This window comes from Engystomops pustulosus, chromosome 2 (genome assembly GCF_040894005.1).
Source record: "Engystomops pustulosus chromosome 2, aEngPut4.maternal, whole genome shotgun sequence".
In the NCBI taxonomy this organism is placed as follows: domain Eukaryota; kingdom Metazoa; phylum Chordata; class Amphibia; order Anura; family Leptodactylidae; genus Engystomops; species Engystomops pustulosus.
In genome coordinates, this window is record NC_092412.1 from 26,674,137 (window position 1) to 26,688,374 (window position 14,238).

Here is a 14,238-nt window from a genome sequence, read left to right on the forward strand (position 1 = left end):
CTTGGTCCAATTACACCAAAAATTTTGAAACTCCAATTGTCACTGGGGCAAAAGAAAATTTTTTTTCTAGAACTTCCATTATAAAATATACAGTTTCGACTTACATACAAATTCAACTTAAGAACAAACCTCCAGACCCTATCTTGTATGTAACCCGGGGACTGCCTGTAGTGAAATTGACCCCTGACTCTCCTCTTCCTATGTCCCTAATTTTGTAAGACAATAACAATATTCCATGGCTGCAATATTAAAAAAAATATATGTTTGTAAACTTATATACAACTCACCTGAGATGAGTCTAATGGAGTCCTGCATATTACATTTTACTTGCATTGCCCCGCCTCCTTGTTCCTGATTGACAGGTCTCACTGCTAGGACATACTGCTACGTGGAACTAGTACTTAGGGACCGTCTGCCAATATTCAACTACAGACATATACAGCTCTGTTAACTTATTATTAGGGGTGGAAAAAGATGTGTCATATGTTTTACACAGTGCCTTGCAGGGACATTGAGAGAGAGAGTTCTGTTACATCATTGAGCACTTCACCTCATGTGAAATGGGGGATGTCCTTTACCCAATATTTGCAAAATCTACCCCATGTATGTATGTGAACACATGCAATCACAGCAGCCTCCATGAATGATGGGCAGGAGTATAAGACGATGGAGACTGGGATCTCATGCGATCAGATACATACATTGGGTAGACTTTGCAAATGTTACAGGGTAAAGGACCTTAGATGACATCACCCTAGTCACACGACGTGAAGTGCTGAATAGTGAGGAGGCATATGGCATGGTAGGAGTAGATGGGAGGGGCTGGCCAAGCAGGGCATGCCCCACTGATGCCAGGTAGGATAACATAAAGTTGATTTTTGGGGATATAAGGGAAACAAAGTGGCATGTAGTTATTAGGGCTGTATGGGAACCTATCACTAGTTGTATTTGTGAAACATTTTTGCACCAGGATCTAAGAGTATTTAGATACGCCCCTGTGCATGAATCGGCAATCTGGTCAAGATTTGTAGTTTCAGATCACCAGGTGAGGCTTTTTTATGTGGCTGTTGGTCTATAATTTCCATTGTGGCTTTCATTATATAGCATGGTGGCTTAGTGATTAGTATTACAACCTTGCAGTGCTGGAGATCTGGGTTCAAGTCCCAGGGTCAACATCTGCAAAGATTTTGTATGTTCTCTCTGTGTTTGCGTGGGTTTCCTCCGGGTCCTCCGGTTTCCTCCCACACTCCAAAACATACTGGTAGGTTGATTAGATTGTGAGCCCCATTGGGGACAGGGACTGATTTGGAAAGCTCTGTATAGCGCTGTGTAATCGGTGTGCGCTATATAAATAAAGGTATTATTATTATTAATTACTATAGATTTCCATCCAACTGATAAGAATAAGAATTTTCCAAATGTTTTCCTGATTAATCAGTTTGATGTCTGAAGTACTTCCAGTAGAGAACTTTAAATGATCAACACACTTACCTCTGGGAAATGGGGTTCAAATGCGGGGTCTTTGGTGCATATACTAAGTGTGCTATCGTTAATTAAAAGTTCTCCATGCGCTTGAGAAGGACTTGGTGCCAGTTTCTCCATATTCGGCAGAAATGTCTCTCCATTAGGCTCGGTAAGTGGAGCATAATACTTCATGGTTTTGTTTAGCTGAAGGCAGCCAGGAGGATGTTCTTCTAAATTAGTCTGATATTTTAACACACCTCTAAAAGAGAAATAAAGACAGATGAGGGCTGGAATCGGAACGCTCAAGTGCTAATTACCGCGATTTTGAGAGGGCTTGAGACGCGGGTTACTCAGGTGATTAAGGAACAAGTGTTTTGGGATTTAAATTTCTTATAAAAAGTTCACTGTGTACTCGGCAAGTTGATGTTAACCTTCTCATTTGAGACTCAACAAACCTTGTTGTGATTTTCTTTAAACCCACTCGCTAAAAAAAAAAAACACTTCACAGTTAAATCTACAATTTTTTTTTTTTTTTTTTTTTAAACTAAAAATAAGTTGTCTTTGCCTCCGTTCCTACACAGAGCCACAGAGAACCAGAAACTTCTTCTGGTTCTCTTTAAAGAGGGCCTGTCACCCAATTTATCGGCAGTAGGAGTTGCTTACTAAAGTAAGCAGCTCCTAGTGCTTGAACAAACGCCGCAGTGTTAGAGTGATAGCGTTACCGGAAACCTCCGGTAACCGTATCAAACACTGTGGCGGGGTACAATGCAATTGTCGGACAGCTCGCAAAGCTGTCTGACGTATTCATGAGGGGGTGGGGTTGGGGCGTGGCTAGGGGCGGTGACTGCCGCCTAGCGTCTGTCAGTCACTGCAGGCCTATGGAGCGAGCGGGGCGGTCCGGGGAAGAGGCAGCGGCTCGGACCGCCCCCTCATGAATACATCGGACAGCTTTGCGAGCTGTCCGACAATTACACTGTGCCCGCCGCAGTGTTAGATTACCGGAGGTTTCCGGTAACGCTGTCACTCTAACACTGCGGCGTTTGATCAAGCACTAGGAGCTGCTTACTTTAGTAAGCAGCTCAAAGTGCCGAAAATTTAGGGGACAGGTCCTCTTTAAAGGAAGTCTACAAAGTCCCAGATCACCCCGTACCTTTCTCGTTTCCCATCGATCTCTCATTTTGGAAATAAAAATTCACTTTATACCTTTATGGAAATTAGGTCCTCAGTGCACTAGGGGTGGGGCTGTTCCGTCTGCTACACGGCAATGGCCCTTTAAAAGGTGTTTATTGTATCCCACAGAACTAAGGTGTAGTAAGAAGAAAACAGGTGCACCAGCCGTCACAGCTTCACCCCAGAAGTTCATGTGCCTAAAAATTTTCTCTAAAATCTATTCTGGGAAACTAAAATATTATGTCGGGGGAACTGTTTTATTTTGCTTTACTTGTGGCAATCTGGAGAAGAAATTTTCCCTTTGAAGTCCCCCCCCCCCTTCATTCTTGTAAAAGGGGACATACGCAATTCAGATTTTAAAGGACCCAAAGTACAATCATTTTTTTTCCCTGTTTTTTTTTTTTTTAAAGCTCTTCCTCTTTCCTAGGAAGGGAAATCCCCTTTAAAAACAGAGAGCGCTTTACTGCAACCCTACCCTGGCCATCGATAGCTCTACGTCCATATTAGCTCTTGCGTGTATGGGAACCATTAGGTTGACTTGTCTTTGAAGGTTTTCCATAAAATTAAAAATTTCTAAATAAACTTGGCAATTCCTTGTCAATTGGCACAAAATCCCAAGAAAATCCCCCTATATACTGAGTGCCTATAGTAACAATAATAATAATAATAATTCCAATAATAATTTTTTATTTAGTACCATGAGGCTTTTTTATGGAGAACAGGCCAAACCCTGGTTGACCTCATTCCTGTTGCTACTGGGAAGTGACTACCTCTGCACTTGCTTTGCTATATTTGTATGAGGAATAGATAAAGAAACGAGAAGCCATCGATAAAGAAACTTAAGATTTTCTATATTAATTATTTGTATGAGGGTATCTCTATTTTTCCTCTGATGTTGAGGTTCGGAAGGACTGGAAAACTTCAATTCATTCAAAAGTTCTTGTAGAGGGTGAGCCATCCTAATTTACCTTATTACCCTTTGCTATAGAGTGATGTGTCCTTCAGCAGGACTCCCCTCATTGTTGGCAGAAGGATATTGTCCAAAGATAGTGGAAACAGTATTAAAGGGGTTGTCCAGGAATTAAAAAGATGTTATACATAACTTAGGGGGCTGTAAAAATAACATAGAGCTTAAACTTACCTCCTCCAGTTCTCCCACAGCACCGCCCACCACTTCCAGAGGCCGGTGCTCCTGTCCAATCCACAGCTTCGTGCCTGCTATGGCATTAGTTTCAGTGTGTAGTAGGCACCCAGCAGTGGTCAGTGCTGTAGCACCATCCTCTTTATACAGAGGCCTGGATGTGGTAGGTGGTGCCACGAGAGTGAAGTGCCGGTGGCAGTAAGTATAATCTCTTTGTTATTTTTAAAGCCCCCCCCCCCACCCCCACCAGCCATGTTTAATGATTCTTTCATTTATGGGCAACCCCTTTAAAGAGGAAACTAACCCTGGAAAATTTTATCTTTAGAGGCCAAACCCAACACCATATCAAGGGAGCGCAGTCCAATCTTTGCTATGAACTATGAAATCTCGATTCTACACCTGGTGCCAATTTTATATCCTTGTGTTTTACCAAATTCATATAACATAGACGACACAATAGGCAAAATGTTATGGAACCTAAATGCCCTACTTTAATAAAATGGAGGAATTACAAGTCCCTGATACTTGACGACCCCATGCAAAGTAGGAAGTGTCCTCTAGAACTGATATCAAATCAATTAAAATCTAAAAATATAAAATTTATATTATATTTATATTATAAAAATATAAAAATTAAGATAATCATTTCGGGCACAATTTTGTGTAATCCAGTAAATGCCAACAAAATACTCTATAAATAAAAAACACAGAAAGCTGTAGGATGGTAAAGCTCAGCTCTCGATGTCTATGTTGCCGGTTACTAGACAATTACTGTCATGTTGTTACTCGTTACATGGATACGTGACGGATCCACTGAGCTGAGATGATCCAACACTTAGAAGATTGAGTGTGAAGCCACCATTCGTTAATTTATCTCCTCGCTTAATAAACGACTTTGTGTCGCAGTACATCTTTAAGTCATTAATTATTAATGATTATCCCTTAAAGCTACGGTGCACACGAGATTGTGAATTCATTGACAAGAGCTGAGCCGACGTCCCCTCTGGAAACCTCCATCCCATGTCTTAATCTTCGGCATTAAACTACTGCTTTACTTTCTATGAATTATTGATCTTCTGGAGATCTAATCTATAGATTGTCCTGTACATTTATCTCACTTATCTAGAGTGCCGATTCCTGAAGAAGAGGGAACCTTGTTTTCCTAGATCGTTCTATGGTAAAAAAAAAATTGGGAAGCTTAGGAAACACTTGGTTGGGAGACACATCCGAGTCATGTTTCTTTGTTTTGAACTTTAAAGGAAATAATCCATCAGAATCCATCATTATAAACCAGGGACACTCACTCATAGATCCAGGAACTATGACTGTGAAAATCTTCTTATATTTGTCATCCATGGCCTCCTTTCTTCTAAAATCATCTTTTACAATTATGGTAATGAGCCTAAAGGACTACTGGGGGTGTTAACAGAGCCCATCTAAGCTGCAGCTTCGCGGAATGTTAAATTGTCTCCACTCCCCCTACTCCCTCAGCACTCCCCCTCCCTCTGCCTGCTGTAATCTCACACAATTGAAGTGCACAGTGTAGCATCCGGTGAATCTACAGCATGGAGGGGCTATGGTAATGCCCTCAGAGCCCTTAAAGCTCACTCATTAGCATTATTTTAAAAGATTTTAGAAGGAAGCAGGACGTGGATAACAAATATAAGAAGATTACAACAGTCCTGGTACCTGGATCTGAGTAATGTCCCTGGTTTATCAGGATGGATTTTCATGGTAAAGTTCCTTTATTATATCATTCAGTAAGACCCCTTCAAGTAGAGCAAAGTCGGTAAATATTTTTGTCATAAAAAAATAGATGTTTGGGAAAATGCACTATGAGCAGAAGTGCACTGTGCACTTGTTAAAAGAAAAATACAAGGCAAACTCGTCTGCATTTGCAATTGGCTATTGGCTATTGGTAAAGGTTTTGGGATTTCTGGATGTGCCATATAACAACATGTACTGTGATGCAGAATCTGGTAATGGACAGGTAATAGACAGAAAAAGTGAACCCTGAAACTAAATCCCCTACCAGTTGTCCCTACCTACTTGCCTCGCCCTTAACCTAGGTGGTAAGGGACAACTCATTGACGTTCCCTTCTTGTGTCAAAGTGCAGAGACAGAGACATAGAAAAGACAGTGCAAACAGAAAAGTTGACGCCAGAATCGGTCCAGAACCAATAGGACAAATGCAGTATAAAATCACAAAGCAAAATGATAGTAATAATAATTGATGCAAAGGGTCAATCATAAAGATAAGAAAAATTAGTTGTTTTTTTTTAGTCTTACCCTGAGGCATGGACCAAGAGAAGCACATAGAATATAAAAAACAGGTTGTGCGTGTGTAGGAAGATATCAAAATTAGACGCCCTGCAGAGGAAACATAAAAAGATTTATATGTTTTATTTTAGAAAAAAAAATGTTACCATGATAGAATATATAAGAAGTTATACGAGGGGTCGAAATCACGCTGCACCAGTCAGAGGCTTCTGCCGGGATTTGTTTATGAGCATCACGTGAATAATTGGTCTCAACAGTCCTGTGCCATCTACAGCACTGCTGAGACCAGTGATTTGCTTCAATGGTCATACAATACAATATAACTTTATTGATCCCTTGGGGGGGAAATTCTTTTGTTCCCAGAGCTCAGGGATATTGAAACAAATACAGTTACATACTGTTACATTGTGACAACACACATAATGGGACACATTTACCCGTCCACTGGAGTTCACAGAAAGTGCATTGTCCGTGTATAATGCGCTGTGCCGCGATTCACTAAGATCGTGCGCCCGATATCCTGCATGTGTCGCTTCCCCGCTCAGGTCCGCCGGAGTTCACCTTCTTCTTCCTGGTGCATGTAAGTGCATTGTCTTGCGACACAATTTGACTTGCTAAATCCCGCGCTCAGTCCAACGCCACCGTCCCCGATTTGCCGAAAGCCGGCACGATTGTGACACAAAACGATTGCGTGCGACACAATCCCCGACGCGATCCCTGAAAGGTTAAGAAACCCACCGAAAATGCGGCCGCGGGACCTTTAGTAAATAAGCCCCAATGTATTGAACTGGTATCATAAGAAATTTATGTTCTTAACCTTATGAGATCCAAGGTAAGGATGTAAACCTGATTAGATCCTGAAGCTGGCACCTATAGAAGTCTATGTGGCCATATTCTACCACGTGATGTCCATTACCTTTAGGATGTCTTCTTCTAGAGCAAACTATGGAGCCTGCAGAAGCTCCGTACATCACACACAAGTATATAATGACCACATTGTACAGTACAAGCTATGCCGGATGCACATTGCAAACCAGATTTTCTTTAAAAATCCTTTTTTTTAGGTTAAAGCCATGAGCAACCTACAGGTCATTTACCTTATCGATGCAGTGGAAGCTGTAGACATCAGAAATAAAATGAGCACCATCAAGATGCCAGTAACTCCCGGAACTAAAAGAAAATAAGAATATGATGAAAACATTTTACAGATGATATTCCGAGACAAGAAGAGTAACTGGTCTCTATATAGGGGGGAAATTCAGACGCAAAATAATTATTAAGTCCCCAGGTATTGGCCATTTAGATTCCGTCCTACTTTATTAAAGGAAACCTAACATGAGGATTCTACTATCGGAATCTGCTCTAATCTGTAATGTAATAATCTTTTTCTAGATCTCTGTCATTCTTTCGGAAGCTTCTATGTTCACTTCCAGTGGACAGAAATCTGTCCATGGTCTCGTGATGGGCACACAGGTGCACAAGCTGTTAGTATCACAGAAAGTAATCAGAGCCGTGTGTTACAAACGGTTTGTGCACCATCACAAGGTAATGGACAGATTTCTATCCACTGGACGTAAACATAGAAGCTTTCTATAGCATGACAGCAAGCAGAGATCTAGAAAACCGTGAGGAATTGATATAGAAAGTATATTGGAAAATAGTATAACTTTTCATTACACAAACAATATCAATTATTTCCTGAAAGTGGACAATCCCTTTAAATATCCCAACATTTGAAAATATAAAGACGTCCCATTCAAGGCAGTACCATGCAATAATAATTCTTTATTTATATTGTGCACACAGATTACGCAGCGCTGCACAGAACTTGCCAAGTCGGTCCCTGTCCCCATGGTAAACAACCTACCAGTATGTTTTTGGAGTGTGGGAGAAAACCGGAGGACCCGTAGGAAACCCATTCAAACACTGAGATAACCCTGGAACCCTACAGAAGCCTGCAGATGTTGAACCTGGGAGTTGAACCCAGGTCCCCAGCGCTGCAAGGCTGTAATGCTTACCACTAAATCACCATGCTGCCCCAAAACAGGTGTAGACCTTCTACAACACTAAACTGAACTGGTTTTGGGCTACTTCAGAAGAATGTTGTCTAAGTGGTCCCCTGGTTTTCACACTTTTACCTCCATACAGGAATTAAGAATTCACGGAAGGGAATCTGTTCCTAGTCTCGATACGCGTGTACACAAGAGCAATTTCAGGACCTTTGAAGTTCATGAAAAGGCAGGCTAATCCCCCATTGCCCAAGATGGTTGATTCTAGTACCTTATGTAGGAAGTGATTCCGGGCTTGTAGGGGCTTTAATAATCCCGCCCCAAAGCCCCCAGCAGCCTATGCAGGCAGAAGTTAGGGCAGAAGAACAGGTTCTGATACAACTAAATTGTAGAACCCAAATTGCAAAAACAATAGGCGATTAGGAACCTTTTGCTCAGGCAACTTCCTGTGGAGTAGGGTGCCTTAGACAAGTGTTAGTTGCAGCAAATTTTGCAGGGAAAGTGCAGACCCTAGAAGGAGTGGGAAGGGTGCGCTGCAGGTTGTACTGAAACCTGGTGGCCTCTGGGTAAGAGCAGCGGAGCAGGGGCAGGACTACTTAATCACAGGATGAAGGGGCATCTGGAGAAAGCACCATATGAGGTGCAAAGTATCCACCTGCCGATATACTGTATACAGACCCTGCTACTAGTGGGGAAAGCTTATGCACCATATTTAGATTTCCTCTATCATCGTCCATGTTTAGGCTTCCAATGGTTTTATAGACTCCCAGTGACCTCAATATCTGAAGGTTTTGGATTTGCTTGTATACAGCACATTATATACACAGTATATACACCTGTATACTTCTGGTATATATAAGACTAGGTCTAGATTAGCCGGCCATGAGACGGTAGGAGGTTTCCACACAATCTTCATACGTGTGAATTCATGGGGAGACTATTATCAGTCACACAGCCGGGAGGGGCTGGAGTTAAAAGGGGAGCTCCGCTCTTTTATGTTTTTATCTGTTGCTGATAATAATATCATTTTCACTCTGATGTTCAGTTCCCTGCTGTGTTCTGCTGAGAAATCCATGAAACGAGGCCTGGAAGAGTATGGATGGAACACTATGTACACACGTGGTTGGTATATTGTAGCAGGATCTATACAATATGGCCGACTTTCTATACAGGAAGAACAGGCAGCTGCTACGGGTCCAAGGAGAGAGGGGGCTCAACTAGAGATGAGCGAGCACTAAAATGCTCGAGTGCTCGTTATTCAAGACAAATTTTTGCCGATGCTCGAGTGCTCGTCTCGAATAACGAGCCCCATTGAAGTCAATGGGAGACTCGAGCATTTGTCACTGGAAGAACACATTGAAAGAAGAACACTGAAGAAGACATTGCAGATGTTTGCAGATGTTTTCACTGAAAGAACACATTGAAAGGACACAGTGAAGAACACATTGCAGATCTGCAATATGTGTGAAAAACACATTGCAGATGTTTCCATACATCTGCAATGTGTTCTTCACACATATTGTTCTTCACATACTATTGTGAAGAACACCGTTCTGCACGCATGTCTTCGGATAAGTTAGCAGATGTACGGAAACATCTGCAATGTGTTCTTCCCTGTGTTCTTCACTTAAATGATCCTGTGTTCACTGTGTTCACTGTTTTCATTGTGTTCTTCACTGTCTTAATTAAATGCTCGATCTCGAGCAGGGGAAATACTCGAGCCGTTTCGAGTATGCTAATACTTGAACGAGCATCAATCTCGGACGAGTATACTCGCTCATCTCTAGGCTCAACCTAGTTGGACAATCTCCCTTTGCTAGTATCCTATGTAGGACTCTTTTCTCCAGGGGAACCTCATGGTGGGTCACGGACAGGAAGTGAAGGGTATGATGGGAGTTATAGTTTCCGAACAACTAGAGGTTGGTGCAACCATCTTTGATTGAAAACTACAATCAAAATCAAATGATCATTACGGGACACTTACTCATAGATCCAGGCACCGAGATAGTAGAAATCTTTTAATATTTGTTATCCATGGTCTCCTTCATTCGGAAATAAACTTTTAAAATTATGCTAATTAGCCTGAAGGGCTCTGTGATTTTTTTCAGAGCCCCTCCATGATATCTTTTCAATTGGGGGTCTCTCCTCCTCCTGCTACATTGCAAAGGCAAGGAGAGGAGGGAATGAGCAGGAGGTTGGGTAAGGTCTACTCTGCTCATTGTAACAGCCTGCGAGTCTGCAGCACTTTGGGAAACGCCCCCCCCCCAGAGCCCTTCTTGCTCATTAGCTCATAATTTTAAAGGTTGACTTTAAAAAGAAAGAAAGGAGGCCATGGATAAGAAACATAAAAAGATGACCATGGTCCTGGTACCTGGATCTATGAGTAATGTCCCTGGTTTATCATGATGGATTTTGAAGGTTGATTTCCTTTAATAATTTTTCATTGCATGGAATGTCTACAACAACCTTCATGCACAAAACACCAGCCACTAGCCACGGGGGCAGGAAAGGTTTAATGCTTTGGTTTTAGCCTCATACAATGAGAACATTATACATACACAAAGATTGTATACGTAAAGTTATGATGCAGCGCCCCCATAAGCTTACAGGATGCAAATTACAATGAAGGATGGTAGTCACTGCAGCGCTGACACCGGCCGCATGTCCTGAATGTGACAACAGGGTCATGTGCTCCAGTGCAATTACCCGGCAGACAAGGACTTTCTGATTATGAGGGATATTCTAATTATTGGGAAGATTTCTTGGCCAAGTGCGGATATAAAGCTGACCTTGATAAAAGCAAATCATTTCCATAACATCTGCGGGGGAAGCGGAGAGCTGCTGCTAGGAAATGGGAAATCCTATATATCTGTAGAAATCATTCTATATTATACAACAACAGTATTATAGTAGTATATTATTGTACGTAGGGAGCAGTATTATAGTAGTAATATTCTTGTACATAGGGGGCAGTATTATAGTAGTTATATTCTTGTACATAGGGGGAAGTATTATAGTAGTTATATTCTTGTACATAGGGGGCAGTATTATAGTAGTTATATTCTTGTACATAGGGGGCAGTATTATAGTAGTTATATTCTTGTACATAGGGGGCAGTATTATAGTAGTTATATTCTTGTACATAGGGACAGTATTATAGTAGTTATACTCTTGTACACAGGGGGCAGTATTATAGTAGTTATATTCTTCTACATAGGGGGCAGTATAATAGAAGTTATATTCTTCTACATAGGGGGCAGTATTATAGTAGTTATATTCTTGTACATAGGGGGCAGTATTATAGTAGTTATATTCCTGTACATAGGGGGCAGTATTATAGTAGTTATATTCCTGTACATAGGGGGCAGTATTATAGTAGTTATATTCTTGTACATAGGGGGCAGTATTATAGCAGTTATATTCTTGTACATAGGGGGCAGTATTATAGCAGTTATATTCCTGTACATAGGGGGCAGTATTATAGTAGTTATATTCCTGTACATAGGGGGCAGTATTATAGTAGTTATATTCTTGTACATAGGGGGCAGTATTATAGTAGTTATAGTCTTGTATATAGGGGGTAGTATTATAGTAGTTATATCCTTGTACATAGGGAGCAGTATTATAGTAGTTATATTCTTCTACATAGGGGGCAGTATAATAGAAGTTATATTCTTCTACATAGGGGGCAGTATTATAGTAGTTATATTCTTGTACATAGGGGGCAGTATTATGGTAGTTATATTCCTGTACATAGGGGGCAGTATTATAGTAGTTATATTCTTGTACATAGGGGGCAGTATTATAGTAGTTATATTCTTGTACATAGGGGGCAGTATTATAGTAGTTATATTCTTGTACATAGGGGGCAGTAATATAGTAGTTATATTCTTGTACATAGGGGGCAGTATTATAATAGTTATATTCTTGTACATAGGGGGCAGTATTATAGTAGTTATATTCATGTACATAGGGGGCAGTATTATAGTAGTTATATTCATGTACATAGGGGGCAGTATTATAGTAGTTATATTCTTGTACATAGGACGCAGTATTATAGTAGTTATATTCTTGTACATAGGGGGCAGTATTATAGTAGTTATATTCATGTACATAGGGGGCGGTATTATAGTAGTTATATTCTTGTACATAGGGGGCAGTATTATAGTAGTTATATTCTTATACATAGGGGACAGTATTATAGTAGTTATAGTCTTGTACATAGGGGGCAGTATTATAGTAGTTATATTCTTGTACATAGGGGGTAGTATTATAGTAGTTATAGTCTTGTACATAGGGGGCAGTATTATAGTAGTTATATTCTTGTACATAGGGGGCAGTATTATAGTAGTTATATTCTTGTACATAGGGGGCAGTATTATAGTAGTTATATTCTTGTACATAGGGGGCAGTATTATAGTTGTTATATTCCTGTACATAGGGGGCAGTATTATAGTAGTTATATTCTTGTACATAGGGGGCAGTTTTATAGTAGTTATATTCTTGTACCTAGGGGGCAGTATTATAGGAGTTATATTCTTGTACATAGGGGGAGGTATTATAGTAGTTATATTCCTGTACATAGGGGGCAGTATTATAGTAGTTATATTCTTGTACATAGGGGGCAGTGTTATAGTAGTTATATTCTTGTATATAAGAGGCCAGACGATATTATTTTATATAACTTCTGGCATGTCCTGATAGCACAGGTTGAAGATTACTTCTCTAGAGGATGCAGCCAAGGGTTTTTGGCTGTTTTATGCAGTATTCATTTTCTGTGTGAAATTAATGGATTATGTATTGGCAGATAAGAAACTTATAATAATGAATTACTATGATTTGTATCAGTCTATTTCTTGTTGCCAAATGCTACATTTTGCCAATTTTTTTTTTTAGAAAGGTCAAAACATTATTAATTTTGGCTGCCATCTTTGGCCAGTGTCCGGCAGCTGAATATCACCATGATAAATAACATCCTGTGCTGGACCCTTTATTCACCAGAGATAATGGAAACCAAAAAGTAAAAAAACTACCCAGTGACTTCTGGCAGTATCTCCCATTGAAGTAAGAGGAGTGACCCCTGTTCTGGAGATTAGAGGGGATCCCAGAAGACATAGCTGTGTCTACCAGGTGGCTGCCCCAACTTCAGGAAGTTATTACCAATCCAAGGAAAGAGGAAAACATCCTAAACAGGGAGGTTCCAACAGCTGGGACTCCTGCCAATCATGATAACAGGGTCCCCAGAAATTAGGAGGACAGGGTTCCCATTATCACTAATGGGTGGAGCGGCAGGCCTAGCATACATCCTTCTGCTCCATTTATTTCAATGGGATCGGGAGGACATAGTGGAGTCCTCTTCTTGGCAATCTTCAGCCACTGTCATGATTGGAGAGGCACGGCGCTGCACCCATCACCCATTAGTGATATCGAGACTCCCATTAGTAGTGCCCATGTTCGTTTCGCTGTAGCATCTGGCAGCCATCAGTGCAATGGCGACTTCTATACACTTTAGTTGCTGCAACTACGGTGGCCCCCAAAGACACACTGGTCCAGATGTACTAAAGCCCCTGCTTTTAAGAAGTGTCCGAGACACAATTGTGGGGCACACTACACTATACTTGATGCAACACAAAATTCTGCATTGAAATGGGCGTTCCAGTACTCACTCAGAAATGTGTCACACGCCCCATGTTAAAGGTGTGCCAAAAATCCTGAATATGGCGCCTCCTGCACACTACCCAGGTAACTGCACATAGAACATGCTACACTGTTCTTAGTAAATGTGGCCCAATATCTGGAGGTCTACAGGAAGGGGTTGGCATTGTTAGTTGATGGGCGACATAGGGGGGGATATTACATATTGTTGTAAAGGGGGGAATTATAAGTGGGGGAAGGAGACACTAAATAAAAGGAGGCACTAAAAATTGGGAATCAATAGCAAATACCGCATTATGAGGGGAGAAAATAAAAGGGGTATTTTAAGTTGGGGGCTATAGAATGGGAGGCATTTAAATGGGTGCTACAATGAACAGGTGGGGCAGTATATGTGAGGTGGCTGCGGGAAGGTGGTCATTATTAATTGGTGGGTTACAAAAGGGATACAAAACAAATGGGGGCTAATTTACTAAGGGTCTGCGGCCGCACTTTCACGGCTGTAACAGGTATTTAACATGG

General features: G+C 41.0%; 1 protein-coding gene across 2 annotated transcripts in view; it reads right to left on the reverse strand.

The window, feature by feature from the left end:
- Positions 1–14,238, reverse strand: part of NOX4 (NADPH oxidase 4) — a 151,739-nt gene that overhangs the window by 91,467 nt on the left and 46,034 nt on the right. For both annotated transcript variants that reach the window (XM_072134091.1, XM_072134090.1), the window contains exons 7-9: positions 7,153–7,225; positions 6,065–6,145; positions 1,492–1,723 (exon numbers count right to left, since the gene is read on the reverse strand). In XM_072134091.1, coding sequence (XP_071990192.1) covers positions 1,492–1,723; positions 6,065–6,145; positions 7,153–7,225 — 386 coding nt within the window. The remainder of the gene's footprint in view (positions 1–1,491; positions 1,724–6,064; positions 6,146–7,152; positions 7,226–14,238) is intronic.